Genomic DNA, 21,743 nt, shown 5'->3' with positions numbered 1-21,743 from the left:
CAATGCAATCAGCTTTCCAGGAAAAGCAATGCAAATACCTAGCAAGAGATGCAGCAGTAAACGCAGATTAGCAGTAGGGGAAGGTGGGGAAGGTAGGAGAAGGCCCAAGGGGATTTAAAGAAGTTAACAAAAGTAAAATGATCCAAAAATCTTGTAGAATAAATAGGCTTTCGGATGGTGGACCAGTCTGTCTAAAACACTTCCCTTCTGCCCTTTAAAATCCAAGATATTTGCTCCCTCATTCTCAGACCCAAAAGAGTAACTGTTGCTCTAAGGCAGCCTGTGGCTAAAGTATTAAATGTTTCCCTCAAGTACCACAAAAAAATGTATTCAACCATTATTATACACCATCTCTATATAATACAGATTATACAGATATCAGGTGGAGTGTCCAATCTTTCCTTTGAAGTTTTAAAATTCTGTGTCTATTTGTGCATTTTTCTATGGGGGTGAGTCCACAATTTTTAATCAAATTTGGGAACAACTGCTGTAGTGTAAAATGTTCATTGATCACTTACTGAATAATCTATTCTATGCCAGACATTCTAAATACATAAATGAAACAAAAGATCTCAGAAAGTTTACAGATGAGAAAGACAGATAAGTAAACATGATATTACAAAAGACAAAAGCCTGAATGAAAAGAGAGACTCATCATTAACAAGTCCTGATGTAAACAGGAGTCTACTACAGCCCTGGGGTCAGGAAAACTTCACAATGTAAAAATAGCTACTTTCTCAAAATTAAGGTGACAATTCAATATAATATTTATAAAACAGTAAGATTTCTTATGGAGTGTTTGGCCTTTTATAAAAATTATTAAACAAATGTTTGAAAAACAGAGGAGCAGTGCCACAATTCAAAATTCCTAACAAGCTGGACATGGTGGTGCATGTTTGTAGTCCCAGTATTTGGAAGGCTAAGGCAGGAGTATCATTTGAACACACAACTTCGAGAAGACCCTAGTCAGCACACAAAAACTTTATGTCATAGAAAAAGTAACAAGCCGGGCAGTGGTGGCTCACGCCTTTAATCCCAGCACTTGGGAGGCAGAGGCAGGCGGATTTCTGAGTTTGAGGCCAGCCTGGTCTACAGAGTGAGTTCCAGGACAGCCAGGGCTACACAGAAAAACCCTGTCTCAAAAAAAAAAAAAAAAAGAAAAGAAAAAGTAACAAACCTAAAGCCGTCATTTGAAAAGTGCGATGATAGAATAAGAACAATACCAGCAAAACAAAATCAATGATCCAGAAACAGACTCAGGTATGTAAGAAGATGCAGTAAATGATATTGGTGGCATTTCAAATCACTGAAGGAAGTGTTGGGGCAATTAATTACCTAGTTAGAAAAACATTATGGTATATAAATATATCATTTACAAAACCAAATTCTGAATAGTTTCAATAAAGCATAGTGAGAAAGTAAAAGTGGCCATATTGTATTATAGACTCTTTTAAAATTATCAAAAAAATTATTAAGTATAAAACTAAAAAACCACTCACAACAACCTTGTATTGCAAGAATATCTGATCTATAGTACGACAAAACAGTTCTCATGCTAATTGGATTCAAGGCCTTCTCCATGAGAATAAATTCAGGCTTATAAAACCTAGCCAAGAATGAATAGCTGAGGAGGTCATAGGCCCTAGCAGGAAACGCTACTATTCTGCTAAATACACATAGTATCACACTGCCTTCTAAAGCCTTTTCTTTATACCTATAGATTACTGCAGCTCTCAGCCATCATACTTTTTTTTCCTGTGGACAGCAAGTTACTACAGACATTCACAAATGGCTGAAGTATAGAGAATAAGTGACTATGGAGTGCTCAGCCACACACACACATACACAAACCACACACCTTGGGGAACACTGGAAAGAGGGAGCTGAAAGACTGTAAGAGACAGAAGTTAAGAAAGACTTCTATGAATCACTGTCTTCTGGACACGACAGGGCCATTGCACACATAAGCTCACAGCAGATGTGGCTGTCTGTAGGCCCTGCACATGATCAAGACAGTCACCATTCCAGTACAGGTTAGGGAGGGGCTCACAAGGCCCCATTCCTACCTGAGGAGTTAGTAGACTTTGGGGTTGGGGGGTGAGGTAAGGAGAATCTTTTTTTTTTAAGAGAGATGGCTGGCCTTCAATAGGTTCCCCATGCTCTAGTGGATGGCCTACACCCATACACATACGAGCAGCATTCACTGGACTCTGTGGTTTATTTTTTAAAAAGAAGATAAGGACTTGGAAGGTAAATTTGGAGGAAGATCATGAGTTAGGGGAGTGAATGGTGGCTATGATCAAAATACATTCTATACATATATGAAATTCTCAAGGAATAAATACAAATACTATATTAAAAAGTTTTGTCATGTGTGGTAGCACACACCTCTAATTCCAACACTACAGAGGCACAGGCCAACACATTTTTGTGAATTCAAGGCCCTCTTCGTCTACATGATAACTTCTGAGACACCAGGGCTACATAGTAAGATTCTGCCTCAAAGTATGTTTTTAAATGCTTTTCCTCGAGGCTAGGGATATAGTTCAGTGGGTAGAATGCTTCTATAAGCATAAAGTGAATGTGAGGGCAGATTTACTACCCAGGAATGCATCATTCAGGTGTGCTGGTATACACCATGAACCTTAGCACTTGGGAAGTGACTTCATAGTGAATCTAAGGTCAGACTGGGCTACATAAAACCCTGGATAAATTTTTTCATCAATTCTTTTATCTACCTCCTTGTAGTTGAGTCACAACAGCCACCAAATGGGGGAGGGGACAGTCTGGGAAGACACTTCAGTCAGTAAAGTACTTACTTGCCTTGCAAGCATGAGGACCCGCTTAAAAAAGCCAAGCATGGTGGTGCACACTTATAATCCCAGTGCTGGGGAGGTGCAAACAGGAGGATCTCTGGAACCTGCTGGCCAGCCAATCTAGATTAAATGGTTGAGTTCTAGGCCAATGAGAAACCATATCTCAAAAGGAGAGTAAGCAAATAAGTGTAGTCTTTACCCCTCATCAAGGAAATTTCTCTTTGCAATAGAGACTATTACAGAAAACCACATCCAATCAAAATACAGCTGTGGAGCCCAGTCCTAATGGATACAAAACATTCCTGGCACTTAAGGCTCAGAGAACAGGCAGATGACAGAGGAGGAAAGATTTTAAAAGCCAGAAAGAGTATCAGGGTTTAACTACAAGATTGTATCTCCTAGTAATGGCAGAAGCTACACCCGTAAAGGTAGAGGGGAGACCACAAGGTCTCAACCCTACACAAAGACCTACAGACAACTAAGGAATTCTAGGAGCAGAAGAAACATTCTTTCCCAAGGAAGAGCATTCTAATTGGTTACACAATACTAAAGGTCAATCCTGAAAACATACACACAAGTGATACAGACTGAGCAGGTTGTATTTATATATTTAAGAATATATGTATATACACATATATACATACATACATACATACATACTCACACACATACATACATAAATACTATTAATGAAAAAGAGGCCATGAATTTCAAAGAGAGCAAAGAACTGGATATATATGAGGGAAGGAAGGGAAAGAAGAAATTATATAATTATAATTTCAAAAATAAGAAAAAATGGGGAAAAAGGAGAGGCAGCCCTGAGGTAAAGATGGACTAATGTATATATTTTGAGAAGAATCCCTTGATTACATATGGGAAGCAGGACTAAAACCTGAGGTTCCTGAGGGTTCCATGAACCCAGGTTTACTACAATGTGATAGAAAGCCTGAAAACATGGGTGAATTATATTAAAGTTGAGCAAAGCTAAAAATCTAACATTTGAATTAGAAAGTATAACTGTACCAGAGCACAATTCACGCAAATCTTGCATTAAGTATCTTTTGCAGTAGAGGCTGACTATTAAGTAGAGGAAGTCCTACCAGGCTTGATTTACGAGAGTCTCCAAATGAATTTATTGAAAAAACTCTTGAATTGCTGAATACAAGTTAAGTACCTTCTGGAGACACATATCTTCATCATCTAAAATGTTTATTTTAACTTAAAGGGGGATATCTTTGACACGGGGAATCATTTAGAGAATGTAAGTCCACTCCAGTCAAGACCTATATGTGCTTGGTAAAACAATGGGAAACTTGGAGAGCAGCCTGTATTGTGTTATGATTTGTTTTTTATTTTAGTTATTTTTATGTTTATCACTTTTCAAACATAAACATGTGTTAGGCAGACGTCTCAAAGAAATATATTTATTTATTGAGCATTTTTAAAAGGTAGAGGAATGGAGTTCCTGAGGATGACACCTAAAGTTGTTCTTTGCCCACCCACTATAAAACACACACATGCATAAATTTTTTAAAATGGGGGCTGGTGATATCTTAGCAGGTTGAAGGTGCTTGCTGCCATGCCTGACAATCTGAGTTCAATCCCCAGAAGCCACATACTAGAACCAGTGAACCAACTTCCCCAAGTTGTCCTCTAACCTACATACACACAATAGCATGCACATACATGTATACATAGACCCACAGACAAATAAATAAACATAATTAAAATTTTTAATTAAATGGAAAAACCTTAAGTATCCTGAATAGATGAATGAACAAAATGGAATGGGGAAATGAATGGAAAATTATTTAGCCTTTAAAAGGAAAACCATTCAGACATGTGCTGAAACACGGATGACCCTTGATTTTATGCTAAGGTGAAAGAAGCCAGCCATAAAAAGACAAGAATGAGTGAGATGGCTCAGCATGTAAAGGTACTTGCCACCAACCCTAACAACCTGAGTTTAATTCCAAGACCTATCTATATATACGGTAGAAGGAGATAAGTGATTCCTCCAAGGTTCCCTCTAACCCCAACACGTGTGCTGCAGCACTTCTAAGTGTACATACATAGAAATAAGCATGTAATAACAAAAATGTAAGAAATATTCCACTTATATGAGACACTTGTAATTGTCAAATTAAAAGAGGCAAAAAAGATGGTAGCTGCTAGGGGTAATGGAAGAGTTACTGAGCTTGAAGTGGAAAGATGACAAATGTATTGAGATGTATGGTGGTAATGGTTACACAACAATACAGATGCATTTAATGATACTTAACTGTACGTTTAAAAATGGCCAGGCCAGACAAAGTATGCATATCTGTAATTCTAGCACCTGGAGGGCAGAGGCAGGAGGACTGCTGTAAACTCAAGCCCAGCCTGGTCTGCACAGTGATTTTCAACCTCATAGGGCCATATAGTAAGAACCTGTTTCAAAAAAACCAGCAACAACAAAAAACAAGTGTAGTGATACATGCCTGTAATCTCAGCACTTGGAAGACTAAGACAGCAGGATTACCATGAGTCTGAGGCCAGCCTAATCTATATAGCAAGTGCCAGGCCAGCCAGGGTTACCATGACCCTATATCAAAAAAAATTAGAATAGTAAATATTATATATATGCATACCTACATACATATTTTTGTAACAGTAATATATGTATTTCAATAAAAATAGATAAAAGGCCGGGCGGTGGTGGCACACGCCTTTAATCCCAGCACTTGGGAGGCAGAGACAGGCGGATTTCTGAGTTCGAGGCCAGCCTGGTCTACAGAGTGAGTTCCAGGACAGCCAGGACTATGCAGAGAAACCCTGTCTCGAAAAACCAAAAAAAAAAAAAAAAAAAAAGAAAAATAGATAAAAGATTAAAAACAGAAGCAGATATGAAAACTTAATTGTCTCTTACTAGGGAACATATCAATGTAGCTTGCAAAATAAATATCAAATTTACCTTTCTAATTCTTGGTTTTAGAAAAGTTATTTTTCAGTGGAGTCATGTGACGATCACAGTTTGAAAAAATGATAGAGTCAAATTCAAGAATTGTCCTACCATTATTGTTTGTAAAAGTAATAATAAAATTATTCAATCCAGTAGTCTATCAATAAGAGAACACTGAAATAAATTTACAGTCATACTATGGCGTATTATATATACTGTGTCACATTTAATAAATCGAGTAAGTAAAAACATTTCCAAAACACTCAATGGTAATTTGTAGAGATAAAAACATAACACAATGGACTTCCTATGGTAAATTGGGATGTATAGAAAGGTGCAGAGAATAAAAGCAGATGACAGAAGACTGCCTGAAATGGTAGCACAGGGATGGACAAACTTTCTAGGTCAGACATCTGTTCTCCCAATGGACTTAGTACACAGATCTTCAATCTCCAGCTTTTGAGACCTTTCCTGCTTTCATCATGAATCCTGCGGTGATGTTGTAGCAAGGAAGGTCAAACATTCCAGAAAACACTCCATTGCTTAGACCCAGGACCTCAGCAACCAAATCAAAAGGAGAGCTCCAAGCTGGCCTTGATGGAAGATCAGCTTAAGAGAGGACTTCCTCTAACAGCCATAAAACCTGTTACCTGAGTCAACTGTGTCATAATGGACAATAACTATGAGACACATGTAAATGTGAAACTGGGGGGGGGGGTAGGTCGGGGGCAGGCAGTTACTAATTCAGCCACAGGAGCCAGGTAGGCCTTCACTTTCAAAAGCAGCACCACAGCGGTTCCATTGGTTTTCCATATCAGCTGCTTCCTGTGGTTTATCCCAATTAGGTAATGGAATGTGCTTTCCACAGCATACAAACTACAAGCTTGTTTATTTTTGATCTACACATGCCAACCAGAGGAGCGGTATCCTGTAATTTGGCTACCTATTTAAATCAACAGGTTGTTCTCGGTCCCCTCCTACCCCTACCACCATCCTTATTTGGTCCCTTCCTAGAATTTAAGGTTTAGATCTGAGAAAAATAACAAAAAAAGAGGTCCAAGCTAGATTAATCCAGGGCCCAAGAAGCAAATTATATTTCCATGGCAGTTGCTCTGGGCTCGGCTTCAAGTAGTGCTAATCTAAGATGGAACTAGTCTTGAAAGTACCTTATACAAGGCTGCATTGCCAATGGACTAATAGACTTCACTATCCCCCAAAGGCTAATGGGAAAAAAATAGAAAAACTCAGGGCCATTAACTTAAGAACGATAGCTAAATTTGTTAGAGTGGTTAGGATCCTTAACTAACTGACAGAAAGATAATACTTCTAGAATGTCCAAGATTAAATGTGTGGGGAAACTTGTAAAACTCCTAACAGTTGGTATTTTTACAACTAAATGCATCAGGAAATGCAAATTAGAATTATTGAAAATAACACTTTAAAATAATTTTGATAATTGTAGGTTATTTTAACTTGTACCACTAGCAGGGAAATTTCTTGTGAGGAAACATGAATTTCCTCATTTGAGGGGAGTTGCAGAAACAGTTATTTGATATTACTGTGGTTCTAAACTATACTCTTATAAAGAAAGTAATCTGGCCAGCTTGGTGGTCCACACCTTTTTTTTGTTGCTGTTTTCTAGAGACAGGGTTTCTCTCTGTAGCCCTGGCTGTCCTGGAACTCACTCTGTAGACCAGGCTAGCCTCGAACTCTCAAACTCAGAAATCCGCCTGCCTCTGCCTCCCAAGTGCTGGGATTAAAGGCGTGCGCCACCACCACCCGGCGGTGGTCCACACCTTTAATCCAAGCATGTGGGAAGTAGGTGGATCTCAGTGAGTTCCAGGCTAGCCAGGGATACATAGAGAGACCATTTCAAAAACAGGGGGCGGGGGAAAAACAGTTAATTTAGCTGTAGCTATCAAAGTACAAACTCCACATATTCTTTGACTCAGCAATTCCTTCTCTCTATCCCATAGAAATACCTAGACACAGGAATAAGATTAAATGCAATATTTATAACAATGAATGATTAGAGGCAAGTTTCCATCAATAGGTGAATTGTTAAACTGTAATAAAACTATACTATTAAATGCTATACCATTATTTTTCTTTTCATTTTCTAAATGACGTTAAATGGCCACATATTAATGCAAAAAGAAATATGTAATACATTGCATAATAAATTAAATGAACTTACACAGTAGTAAAACAATGTTGTATTGTTTAAACTATATACGTGTGAATGCTCCTCCAGGGATATGAATGAAATCAGAGGGAGAGGGCAAAGGAGGTCTAGGATAGAGCAGGTAAAGTCAGTTTTACAGAATGGGAATAGGGATGAGTAAAGAATAATATTTTACAATTCTATGAATTTATTCCTTTGTTAAGAGCTATGGTTTCTTCATAATTAAAAAAAAGACTTATTTATACTGTGTTTCTGTTTGTCTTTGTGAGTATACTGCATCATGTGAATGCAGTGACAATGGAGGCCAGAAGAGGACATGGGATCCCCTGGGACTGGGGCTACAGATGGTTGTAAGCCAGTGTTCTTAACGACTAAGCCATCTCTCCAACCTAAAGATTTATTTATTTTCTTTTATGTGAAAACTTCACCTACAAATATATGCCTGGTGCCCATGGAGGTCAGAAAAGGGCATCAGATCCACTGGAGATGCCACCTCTCTATTCCTCTTCTGATTTTGTATCTATGTCTAGCTGACAGTTTCTGTTAACAATCTTAGCCTTTTACCTTCAGTTTTTCCAGGTAAAGGAATTTATGATCTACATACAAACATTTGAAACCACTGGAGAAGAGCAAGGTTTGTTGGCATATAACACTAAATGGGAGCACTCAATAGGCTAAGCCAGATGATACTCAACAGCCTGGGCTACATGAGTTTGAGGCTAGCAGGGGTTATAGAGTGAGACCATCAAAAACAGACAAATAAATAAATAAAGCTACCATATAAACCACTTATTTAAAAGAGCCCCTAAAGGATTAAAAGAATCCTTTTGTGGTACTGATATTACTCCTATTTGTATGTTTTATGAGTATCCAGAAAACACCAAAGACAAAAATATATACAGACCACGCACACACACACACAAACACAAAGAGAGAGAGAGAGAGAGAGAGAGAGAGAGAGAGAGAGAGAGAGAGAAATCTAAAAATAAAATTAAGAAGGTAATTTGTTGTATAGGCAAGGAAAAAAGAAAAGATAAATGATGGGTGGTCAAAAAGGGAGAAGCAGAAAACCACAAACTAAATTAAAGTATTCATAAGAGTATAAGTCAAAAGAAATCTTGAGGTTGGGTGTGGTGATTTATTCCTACAATTCCAACATTCAGAAGACTGAAGCAGGAGGATCACCCATGAGTTTGAGGCTAGCCTAGGTAAATAGTAAGTTCTAGAGTTCTAGATCATCTTGAGGTACAGTGTGAGACCCTGCCTAAAAAAATGAAAATTTAAAAAAGCCAGGCATAGTAGCACAAGCACGTAAAGCCAACATTTGAGAGTAGAATCTCAAGATCAGGCGATATATACTCAACTACATAGCAAACTCAAGAGCAGCCTCAGCTACCTGACCCATTCAAAAAAAAAGCTTAATTATTATGATGTATAATTAGAGTAAGAAGCACCTAACCTGTAGGCTACAATTAAAGTAGTACTCAGTTTCAAACCCCCTGGCTTAGGCCCATGTGAAGACTTTGGAGAAATTTCAGAATTATAAAGAGAAAAGGGTTAAAAAACCAAATAAGGAAAAATTAAAATGTTTGTTGTGCCTAATAGCATATCAAGAGTGATTTAACAGCCCTCAAGAACATGAAGAAATATCTATTTCAGTGAGTAGCTGGTCAAATTTCCACAGCAGGTGATTTTGTTTAAATTATTACAGCAAATATTTCAACACAGAAGTGTCTCACCTAGGCGATGTACCATACAAAAACTCCTGTGAAGCCTGTTGTTGTTCCCCTCTCACCTTCACTAGCTCAACTCCTCATCTCCAATAGCTCAAAGGGCAGATAAGGCATCTTTAGAATGTTAAGATGTAGACTTCTTTTAGGTCTAGTTTTGCGTAAAATTTGTTATTATCCTGTCTCCTAGAACCCATTATAAGGTTGAATCTTTCTGGGCTATGGGGAGGAAGAGGAGACTCACTAGTAGCAAGCACTCAAATGTGAATAAACTTGAATTCCTTGCTTTAAAAAAAAACTGCCTTGCCTCAGTATAGATAGGTAAGAGGACTTGAGTTTAAAGTTCATATAGGACCTAAAGGTTGTGTTTAAAATGGTCAATTTTCCTCCAAAAAGAAGAAATTAAACTTGATGGGTATTAAAGTTAATAAATAAAAAGAAATCACCCATACAATCATAATACCCAGAAGGCAGAGACAGGACAATCACAAGTTTGAGGCTACCCTGGGCAAGCTCCAGGCAAGCATGGGCTACAAAGTGAAACCTTGTCACAAACAAAAGAATAAAGGAGAAGGAGGACTATATAGATATGCCTTACCCTCTTCTTTATCTCTCATTTTTGTCTTGTATAGAAAGTTCTTGAATTTCTGTGCAGAAATACAATGAACTCACTCATCTTACTCTTACTACCCTACCCTATACCTAAGGTAGCTGAATATTGTCTATCTAAAATATGGATGGTACTTGATTTTATAGCCAATTTTCTAGTTATTCTCCAGTTCCTTCTGTAATACTGCTGCACACAAAAGCTAAATCTCTTGATCACTCCTTTCCTTTATCTAACAGAAACAGTCTTCTGACTCCCTCAGATAGCTTCACTCACCTCATTCTCTAATGATCAAAAATCCTTTGACTTCTTTCATTCAGCTGGCTCCTCTATTGAAAACCAAGTATCACTCTTAAGTCTCTGTAATGTCCTCATCTTTTGAACATGTCATTTTTCTAAACCATTGTTCCATTTTAAATTAAATTAAAAGTAGGTTTTCTAGGAGGACTAGGTCCCATATTGATCAAGTTCACCTCAAATTAACCACATGATGAAGGCTGGCCTTGAACTCCTGATCCTCCTGGGGTTACAAACAAGTGTTATCATGTCCAGCACTAAAACTATCAAGATTCCTACCTCCCTCATTCCAACCTTTCATGGAACCTACCCTGTACATGACCATATTAGTCAGATGAAAATACCCATCAAAAGTTCTCAGGATTTCACCCACCTTTCTGTCTTCATCAAACCTTTTTGAAAAACAATACAATGAAGCATCATCAAATGAGATAAAAGGTCAATGAAAGAAATTGTTGATGATATGTGGGTGTAACAAAGGATGGTCTATATGTATATGTTTATGTACACATTGCATATGCATATATAAACACAGGTAATATAAATACATTCAAGTCAAATTAACAAAACTCCACAAACATAAGAATCAAATCTGCTAAACCTAACCTAAACCACAGGTATTATATGGCTACTTCCTGGAAGGAAATGCATTATCTATGTGACAAAGTCAGTTGCAAGTTACAAGAAACCATAGGTAAACTACTACAAGCAGTCTAGATTCTGCTTTTCTGTAATGTAATATAAATGCAAAGCTTACTCATCACCCCAGGACAATGGCAATGTTGTATGAATTCTACACAATACCCAGCATGTACTCAGCACTAGGAAATAATAAATTTACAACTTAAGGAGAAAAACGGAGGCTTGCTTCACAGTGGTTTAATATGAACAGAGTTGAATATGACATTGTCTGACAGAAGAATGAACAATTTGCTGGATAAAAGCCCCAAGTCAGGATATATACACAGAAGAAATGGGGCCTCAAAGTCTCAGCACTTGTGCACAATGAAAGAAGACGTCTTTTAAAAAAATATCTGTAACAGAGGATACAAATCAAAAGGCAGCAAGGACACCGACACTGGCGAGGTGGGAAAGGGGCTACTCAGCTACCAGCATGAGCTCAGCAGCTAGAGAGCTAATCTACCTCAAGGATCTTCAACACTGAGATGGGCTCCGAGTCCCCTGTCAAAATCTAATCCTGATCTCTCTGACCAGGGTCACACCAGATTCAGCCATCCTTTTCCCCAAGGACCTACAGAGAAAACACAAATCCTTCCATGACAGGGAGTCTAAGCCAAGAGTCCCAACTTACACCTGGCACCAGAGTTAACTTGTTCTCATCCCACCACTTAGACAGACAGCAGGTCCTAGCAAACAAACTACCACCTCCCAAACAACAGCGTAGGACACTTGCCAGCCTCAAGAAACTGCTTTAGCCTCTAAGATTTGGGAAACCTACACCCAGCTGCTAGCCTATTTCAATTTCTGGGGACAACACTGGAGTTCCACGGGAAACAAGTACAGGCAGTTCAATAGCCCTGTGACCAAGCTGGGGAAGGCAGGCAGCAGACAACTCTTGCTTCTGAGCCTCATTCAACAGCTCAAAAGTGCTTAGGAGAAATGAGAAAGTGTGGTGTGTGTACTTCTGCCCTTGGGGCAGCACTAAATGACATGGGAAAAGGAGAAATGGAAGGAAAAAAAGTGATGTTGCTCTTCCTTACCACCAAGAGGACCTAAAACATGACCCCCTCCCACCATTCAGAAAGTCACCTGGCAGTGATAAGTTGCTCTTATCCCTCAAAACCCACAAAGCTAACCCACAAAGAAACAGGGCTTGAGGAGGGAGAACTGCTGGCCCATACTGACTCATTAGCTAGTGAGCAAAATATAGACAGCCAGAGTAGGGAGCTGTAAAGGGATAGGGGCTAGGCACTAGGAGCACCTACTCCCCCATGGCTTTTTGACTTTGCAGTTACCATTGAGATGGGCCCAGAAACCCCATACATCCTGCTCCACATATCAGACTGCTCAAACTCTAGGACTGCTGCCATGAAAAGCAACACGGGAGAGGAAAAACAAAGAAAACTGCTGAGAAAACTGGGAGTAGGCCTAGAAAAAGTAAGTTTTGGGTTTCTACCACCTTCCCCACAAAGAAAATTTTTCATGCAGGTAGGAAAAGCAGGGATTCTCCCTATTCAGGGTTCCTGGTTAAACCTAAGAATAAGAAAAAGGCCCTAGACTTGCAGCATCAGTAATATATCCCAGTGCCTCACCAGCACAACCCCCCTCCCCCCAAGTTAGCCTTCTGGTATAGTTAAAATGCCCAAGAAATTGCCTTCCAGTCCAATCCCTCCCCCACCCCAGCCCCAAGCAAAGAGCATCTGCCTGTGGTTTCCCATCTCTCTTCAGAGAAGAGATACTAGCAGAGCACCCACACGGTGTAGTCTGGTACCAAGGGGCACAATGCAAAACAGTCTATCAAGCCAGGGGGTGGGTAGCCAACTTCAGATCAAAAAGAGAGAGAGGCTTAGTGTAAAAACCAATGTCATTTCAGCAGGAAAAGTAGAGGGCAAGTGGTGAGAGGGACTCCTACTGGCGCACCTTCCCAGGGACGTAGTTCCTATCAATTGCCTCCTCCTGCAGGAACATGTGTAGACAGCGTTCATTCTGAGCCAGTGGGTGCCCAGCAATTCTATAAAGAGACCAGAGTGGTTATGTGGTTATCAGTAGTATCTGGGATCAGAGAGCTTTGGCAGGGGAATAGGAATGTGAAGAGGGTAGAAAGGTTTAAGCCTCTAGAGGACAACAGTAGGGTATGACCTAAACTGTAATAAAGAAGGGAAATGGAACAGAAAGACAAGGTAGGGAAAATCCTAGTTAAAAGGGTTAACATGCATTACATTCTTAGGCCTTGGCATACAGGATCTGAATTTATTCACAGGAATGGAGTTTTACTATCTCCAGTTTGCCCACTATATCATATTACCTATTACAAAAGAACAAAGTAGATAAAAAATATAAGAAGATCATGATGGGCTGGGAGTTTAATAGTTTAGCGGTAGAGTGCTTGCCTAGCATATGCAAGGCTGTAGAGTCAATCCTCAGCAAAGATGAAAAGAGCAAAGTATGGAATGAAGGGGGAAGGGGAGGGGAGAGGGAAATGGGGAGGGAATGGTGGTAAAGAAATATTTCATAATGGCAAAAGCAGTATGCAGAGCAGCCAAGAATTTGGCTTACTTGTTAATAAATTGTTCGAGGCCTTGCCTCCTTTCTTCAATGAAAGATTCCTCAAAGATCCCTTCATCTCCTCGGAAAGGGAGCTGCCGCTTCAAGGCTTTCCCAGGCAGTGGTGGTACTACGATCTGCAGTCAAATATCAGCCCAGTTGGAGATGGCAAGAAAGAAGAAAGCAAATGAGATGGTAAAGTGTGTTCTCCCTCTCCCTCCATCCTTCTCTCCATCCCTCACTCCCTCTTTTCTTCCCTCCCTTTCCATGGCTACAGGGTAGTCTCAAACTGTCTAGGTAGCCAAGGATAACCTTGAACTTCTGATCCTCCTGCCTTCACGTGCTAAGTAAACAGTATTTCTCAGTTCTTTTATGCTTGGGATCCACAATGCCCCAGGTCCAGCTAAGACCTTAGAACAGTAAGGATGGCTCATATGGATCCAAGTTGATTTCTGTGGAAGGACAGACTTACCATCTCAAGAGAAAGGAAATAAACAAATACTCTTCACTTTCCTTAATAATCCTGCAGCATCCAAGCATTTAGCTTTTCTTGCACTTATAGGTGTTTACTAACTTAACAAACATAAAAAAAATAGTTGAAATGTTTGTTGTTCATGGGGCTGAGGAGAGGGCTCATCTGGTAAGAGCACTGGCTGCACCAGCATGAGGACCTGAATGTGGACTCCAGGACACAAACAAAATCGGCTAGCTGGGAATGAAAGGCAGAGACAGGAGAATCACTGGAGATTGCTGGCCTAGTTCCAAATTCAGTGAAAAACGCTGTCCAAAAGATGTGAGGCAGAGAGATAGAGCAGGACACATAACCTATTCCTCTGGCCTGCATGTGACATCCTCACACCATATAATATATATACACACACACACAAACACACACACACAAACACACACACACAAACACACACGTTTTACAAATAATAATAAGTTCTAAACTTATCTCTTTCAAGTTTCAAAGGGTATCCCCCCAGAACCAATATATTGGGAATGAGTCCCTAAGAGTGCTCTTACGCCCAAGCCTATATAGATCTCCTCCTCCAATGGTACTAATAAGGAAATGAGCTGTACCTTACTATCTCGCTCCAGCTCATTTTTCAGCCACTCAAAGTCACTATAGCGTCGCCGTACACAGGATTCTTTCAGCTTGAAGATGGGTAGGTTTGTCTACAGGGAAGGAAGAATGAAAAAAAGCCATGTGCTGTGGCATGTAATTTTAACACTTAGGAGGCTGAGTCAGAAGGATCAGCAGTCAGTGTGGGGCCAATCTGAGATACACAGGGAATTCCAGATCAGCTGGGCCTACATGGTAAGACCCTATCTCAAAAGTTAAAAAAAAAAAAACTAAAAACAGGCAATAAATTCAACCTGTGGGGATCACCTGTCAGAACCACTGGAAAAATCTCAGTGAAGAAGTAGTTCCTATGGGACTGAGGATATGTCTCAGTGGTAGGGGACTTCCCTATGCTGTATGAACACCTGGGTTTGACTCCAAACTAAAAAGAAAATTGAAAAAAAAAACAAAAACAAAAAAAAGAAAATTTTTCCTATAGACTATATACCTCAAACTCTTCCAAAACACTATCAGGTGACTATTAATCCTTACCATACCCAATCATATCACAATTATGGATCAGAAGTCCCTTGCTGGGGCTGAAGGGTAGCTCAGTAGTAGCTACTTACCTAGCATGCTCAAGGCTCTTGGTTCCACCCCACAATCACACAAATATAATCTTTTGCTACTTAAAACTTATCTTACAGAGAAGATTCACAGTCGTGTTATAATGTACATTATTCTGGTAAATCATGAATTCTTTGAGCTCAGATTGGTTTCCCATTCCCATTTCAGACCCATGCATGTTTGTCTCAAAGTGTCCTCTAAGGCCCCCTGTCTAGAGTTGTGCTTCCCTTTCCTATCTTTGTGATATAGAAGGAAAAGAATAACAAAACACCCCAACAGTAAAAACAGTCTTTGAGAACTAGAAGGTAAATTATTTCTAATAGATGTTTATCCTGATATAATGCCTGCAGTGAGAAAGAAAAGCTAAAGTTCAGCCATGGGAAGCACAGTCAAGGAAAGAAAGCTCAATCAGAAACTCCAGCTAACTGCCTAACTTCCCTAACTGGTTTCTACTGGATGTTATGGATACCTGACTTAATGTTACCTTTCTGTTGCTATTTGTTCTTTTACTTGGAAACCTCATTTGAAAGAACATTCTGCTCTGTCTGGGACTCTGTCTGGAGAACTCCAGCTGGCTGTCTTACTCAATTTCTGCTGGATATGCTGAGTGCCTGACTTGATGTTTTGCTATCTGTCTGTCCCTTGCTATTTATTATTTTACTCTGGCTTGCTATATACTGAAATGTATCATTCAAAATCAATAGTATGGTTATTTCAGATCATTCTCTAGACTTCTAGGACATTCTACCTATGCCTTCCTATTCCAATCTTTTTTTCTATTCTATACATCCTAGCTCAATTCAAACTTCAGAAAATCTTTCCTGGTAATAGCAGCTGGGTACATTGTGGTCTACCTCCCCTCTGATCCCTTCTGATATTTATACTTTTCTTGAGACCTTGTCTCTATCCTAAGCTGGCTTCAAACTCCCAATGTAGCTGAGGATAACTTTGAACTTCTGTCTTCCTGCCTCCTTATGAAATTATAGGAGTATTCCATCACACCCAGTTCATGAAGTACTGAGAGTCAAATCCCAGAGCTTTAGACACACTAGGTAAGTATTTACCAACCAAAATACAGCCACATCACCATTTCTAAGGGTTCTTTTATGTAGCAGAGGATGACCTTGAACTTCGGAACCTTTCGCCTCTACAGTTTATGAAGTGTCACATCACTAGGTTTTCTTCATTCTGTTTTATGCATCCTGTTAGTCTACATGACTAAATTATGATCTTAAGATCAACCGCCTAAGCCGGGTGGTGGTGGCGCATGCCTTTAATCCCAGCACTAGGGAGGCAGAGGCAGGCGGATTTCTGAGTTCGAGGCCAGCCTGGTCTACAGAGTGAGTTCCAGGACAGCCAGGGCTACACAGAGAAACCCTGTCTCGAAAAAACAAAACAAACAAACAAAAAAAAAAGATCAACCACCTGACTGAGTGAGGTAGTGTATTCCTTTAATCTCAGAACATGGGAGGCAGAAGTGGGCCAAGCCACTACACAGAGTTCTAGACCAACCAAAACAATATAGTTGAGACACTGTCTTTAAAAAAAAAACAACAACCATGACAACTTTTGCTTCTCCCAAAATGTAAGTTATCAATACTCAAATACTAAATAGAAACCCTATATATCTAGTTACCACTTTACCTAAAAAATGCAGAATGAACAGGCATTATATAAGTTAATTTTCTGTAACATACTCATTCCTACATCTTAACCACTAAGACTCCTCATGCTCTAGTGGTAAGAGGACCTTATAACAAATTAGAAGCCCAAATCTTTGTTCCTATCTCTACAAATTCTAATGAAAATGGAAATGGACAAATACATCTATTAATCTAGACCATATTTTTTTCCCAGCCAATTCAGAGCAATGAGTAAGTAAAAAAAGGAACCACTTCTATCTTCTCTACACAACTGCCTCTTGGCAAGAAAGGAGTATCTTGGAGTGCTGGTAGAACCTCACATGGTCCTTACTATATCAACTCTTACAGTCCCCAAGTCTTGAAATCTCCTCCTCAGCCAAATAACAGACCATTGACATTAGCTCCAACTTTACCCAAAATCTTCAAGGTCCAAGAAATATCAACAGTTGAAAAAAGTCTGATATAAATAACATTTTGTCATCTAAACAATTCTTTAAAATAAAACAGGAGAGGGAGAATCTGGCTTTCTTTAGGGTGTGGCCCACTGTACTGTACGTCCACAATGCTGCAGTGGATGGTCCCATACCAGAAGTATATGAACAACACAAATTGAACTGGATGATTTTGTTTTGTTTGGTTTTGTTTTTAAAGAGGACTCAAAGTTGAAGAGATAGGGAGGTGGAGATGGGTCAGGAAGGAATTAGGGAGGAATATAGGTGTGAATATGGTCAAAATACATTGTATGAAATTCTCAAAGAACAAAAGCATTTTTAAAAAGGAATAAACAAGTAACCAAACACAATGGCAAAGACCTGAAATGCCAGCACTTGAGAAGTAGAAATAGGAGGGTCAGTAATTGAAAGTCATCCTCAGCTACACAGTGAGTTTTAGGACAACCTAGGCTACATGAAACTTAGAAAAGAACAAAGCAAAAGAAAAAATAAACTGGTGGCTGGTCAGAAGAATGGACAAGTAAAGCTGCATGCATCCAAGTCTGACAACCTAAGTTTGACCCCTAGGATCCACATGGTAAGAAAGAAGCAAGTCCTTCAAGTTATCTCTGACACAAAATGAATACAAAGGTAACTTTTAAAATTTTAAAGAGGCTAGAGAGATGGCTCAGTATTTAAGAACACTTGTTCTTACAGAGGTCCATGGTTCAGTTCCCAGCACCCACATGGCAGCTCACCACTATCTGTAACTCCAGTTCCAGGATGTATTTTTGATTTAAAAAAGAAACCGGAAACTTTCTTGAAAAGAAAGCCTCCGGTAATGCCATTTGGAAACTGTTTTTATACTATACTGACTGAATTTTGTACTATGTGCATGTATTAACTGTTATTGTTTAAAATTAATCCATTATAGAAAAATTTATCAGCGGGCAGTGGTGGCGCATGCCTTTAATCCCAGCACTTGGGAGGCAGAGGCAGGCGGATTTCTGAGACAGCCGGGGCTATACAAGAAACCTTGTCTCGAAAAAAAAAAAGAAAGAAAGAAAGAAAGAAAGAAAGAAAGAAAGAAAGAAAGAAAGAGAAAAAGAAAAAGAAAAATTTATCAGAATCCCCTAAGAGAAAAAAGACATTTAGGATCATGGATTGTAGAACTGCACTAGTGTTCACTAGAGATACTATGTTCCCTAAATAATAGAAACATAACTAGTGAGAATAAAGTGAAAGGAAAAAGAAAACACAAAATTCAAGTCCACACTTAAATGTCCATATGTACAATGATGTGAGGCCACCATTACACCTCTCCAGACTCCTCAGGCAGGCAGGATCCATTCCTGAATAAAATTAAAGAGAATAGCTTCATCAATATTTGTTAAAGGAGCTGAAGGGGCAGAATCAATGGAAGAGTATGCGTTCAGCAAGCATGAAGCCTGAATTAAATCTCCAGAACCAGAAAAAAAACATAAAAATTACGAATGATTTTAGTATTTTTCTAAAAACTAGAGTTCAATAAAACAGCAAAAGCCTCAAATCAACTCAAACCCACAGAATAAAGAAGCACCATGAACTCTATCGACATTATATAACTAGAACTGTGGAAGGAACTGACAAAAAACTGAGTGTAAGCTGGGCAGTGGTGGTGCACACCTTTAGTCCCAGCACTTGGGAAGCAGAGGCAGGTGGATCTCTTATGAGTTCCAGGAAAGCCTGGTCTACAGAGTGAGTTCCAGAACAGCCAGAGCTATACAGAGAAATCCTGCCGCAAAGCAAACAAAAGTCTCAGTGTACCTTTTGCATACTAAGTTTTGCAACTAAGGTTTAACAAAGTCGTGGAAAGAACATGGACTTTGGAGTCAGAGAGTTGGTTTCAAATCCAGCCCTGTCTTATACATGTACTTGGAAAATTTACGTAAACTGTATGCTTTTCTGGTTTCTGTTTTTTAAAAGGTATACAGAAACTAAAACCTAGATGAGCAAAGTGACATATGCCTTTAAACCTAGCACTTGGTAGGCAGAGGCTGGTGGATCTTGAGTTTGAGGCCAATCTAGTCTACAAAGCAAGTTCCAGGGCAGTCATGGCTACACAGAGAAACTTGGTATCAAAAAACAATTTAAAAAAAGAAAAGAAACTAAAACCTAGTTTGGTGCTTGGCCCATAGTAGGGACTAGTTGGATGGTTTCTGTTGTTATCAGAATTCCTAGAGAGAACTATTTCCTTACTAATCCCTAAGGTGCTTATGCATCTAGACAAAGTGAATAAAACCCTAAAGGCACTCTTTACACTGAACAAGTTATACTTAGGTTCCCTTGAACAATTAAGCCGTCCTCCATAACATCTCTCTTTTATCAGTTTGAAGAATAGAAATCTCATCTTTCTCTAAAGAGAACATTTCAAATAGTCCAGTCTCCATAAAACAAGTGTGCCTCATGCTTCCATCACTTTCGGCCCCCTCTCAATTTAGAGGGTGCCATTTCTCCATAAGATTGTCAGGCAGAGGTAGAACAAACATTCTTATTCATCTAAAAAAAAATAAGAACATCATATGACTCTAAGATCTTCAGTGTTTTTCAAAAGGGATGCTGTTCACAAAGAATATCCTGGATCTCTGACCTGAGAAGAAAACACAAGAAAAGAAAAGAAAAAAACGGTTCTTAAATTTTTAACCTGTACCATTTCAACTGGGGAAAAAAAATACCTGTGAACCATGTACTCTATCTGCACATTCCATCCTTGCACTGTGGACTAAGAGAATAAAGTCCCCTGGGGTGCAAAGTAGAGGAAGCCATTCCTGGAGCCATTCTGAAATGTCATGCATTAAAGTAACTACAGATCAGGGACAGAAAAGGCAAATGGCCTTTTCCAAAAACCCTAAGTGAGAGCCAATAAAACCTGAAGTAAACATTCTGGATGCTTCAAATCTAAAGGATCAGTAGAGGATAGGCGCAGCAACTGACAATCCACCAATCCCAGTGCAGGGCAGGGGTTCACGTGAGACATGACATTGTGGTACCTAAGAAACTTAAGCATAAAACATTTCTCTCTTTCAGATGTAAATCTTACACAAAGCATTCAGTCTCAAAATTGCTTTTCTACTGCTCCCATAAGCCCACTGTCTCCCTTTCTGCTACTCTTTCCTTTAACTAAAGGTTTTCCTTAACTCCATCATCCCAGAGAGATCTCATTAGGAAGAAGCTGAGCCCTCCTGTCCCCCACCCCCACACCTTCAGAATGGCTTCCTATAACCTAGTTTAGTTATAGGACCCAGCGATCCATCGCCTTGGCTTTCCATCCCCCAGCCTTCTTCCACCCTCCCTTTTCGTCCTTCTGTCAATCATGCTCCAGTCTACTTGAATTCCTCACTAATCTTTGTCCATCGTCCACACCCTGTCCAGCCATGCCTCACTTCTTCCTCGTGAGTACTTGTTTTCCTTCATCCCCGCCCGAAGTCCCCTCTGGAGTTTTCTGTACCCTAAGGCCACAGCTGAGTCTGCAGCCGGCTCTTCAAACCTTTCAAGCCCTAACCCTCACATGACCCCTCCAAGCTTGCCTGCCCTTAGTCGTCCCCATGCCCCCTCCCCTCCCGCTTCGTCCTCCCTCAGCTGTCTCCCTCACCCCGTGACTCACCCGCATGCGAACCTCATAGGTGGTGAAGCGCGCGCGGCCCACGCCCACCGTCTGTGGATTAAAGATGTCTATCTCCAGGAAGTTACTAGGCGGCCCGTAAGCGTCAGTCAGGTCTTGGGGCTTCGAGTTAAGGCGCCGAGTGTCAGCCACTGCCGTGTCCGACATCTTTCCGAAGAACAGACCGGTACCGGCGAAGGGGGTGGGGGACAGAGGCCTGAGGCAAGAGCGCGCACGGCCCCTCCCGTTTGCAAAATAACCAGCCAACCCACAGACGGCGGCAACGCGCACGCGCGCACGCATGCGCGCACGCACACACCGCTCGAAAGCTCGAGCCCTTCGCTCTGAATAGGCGCCATGCTGACTAGGTCTTGTGCTATACGGTGAAAGCGTCATTCAGACTTCCGGGTGGCACTGGTAGCTGCCCCGGAACCTGCATCTCCAATACTCACTGCCCAGTACTTTGAGAAGCATCACACGCATGCTCCTCCAATCTGTGTTCCTCAACCCAAGAAATTGTCTCATCCCGTGCATC

At 40.1% G+C, this 21,743-nt stretch overlaps 1 protein-coding gene across 2 annotated transcripts in view; it reads right to left on the bottom strand.

The window, feature by feature from the left end:
* Nucleotides 1-21,507, bottom strand: part of Snx12 (sorting nexin 12) — a 113,672-nt gene extending 92,165 nt beyond the window's left edge. The window contains exons 1-5 of one of the 2 annotated variants that reach the window (XM_028770008.1): nt 21,212-21,507; nt 14,885-14,980; nt 13,814-13,938; nt 13,178-13,268; nt 11,440-11,828 (exon numbers count right to left, since the gene is read on the bottom strand). In XM_028770008.1, coding sequence (XP_028625841.1) covers nt 11,805-11,828; nt 13,178-13,268; nt 13,814-13,938; nt 14,885-14,980; nt 21,212-21,376 — 501 coding nt within the window. In that variant the 5' untranslated portion in view covers nt 21,377-21,507 and the 3' untranslated portion in view covers nt 11,440-11,804. Of the gene's footprint in view, nt 1-11,439; nt 11,829-13,177; nt 13,269-13,813; nt 13,939-14,884; nt 14,981-21,211 lie in introns of those variants that run through there. The other variant, XM_028770007.1, reaches the window with a different exon arrangement.
* Between the last annotated feature and the right edge of the window lie 236 nt (nt 21,508-21,743).

Source organism: Grammomys surdaster, unplaced genomic scaffold (genome assembly GCF_004785775.1).
Source record: "Grammomys surdaster isolate TR1022 unplaced genomic scaffold, NIH_TR_1.0 197, whole genome shotgun sequence".
In the NCBI taxonomy this organism is placed as follows: Eukaryota; Metazoa; Chordata; class Mammalia; order Rodentia; family Muridae; genus Grammomys; species Grammomys surdaster.
Note: the sequence above shows the minus strand (reverse complement) of the source record. Positions and strands in the feature narration are given on the sequence as shown.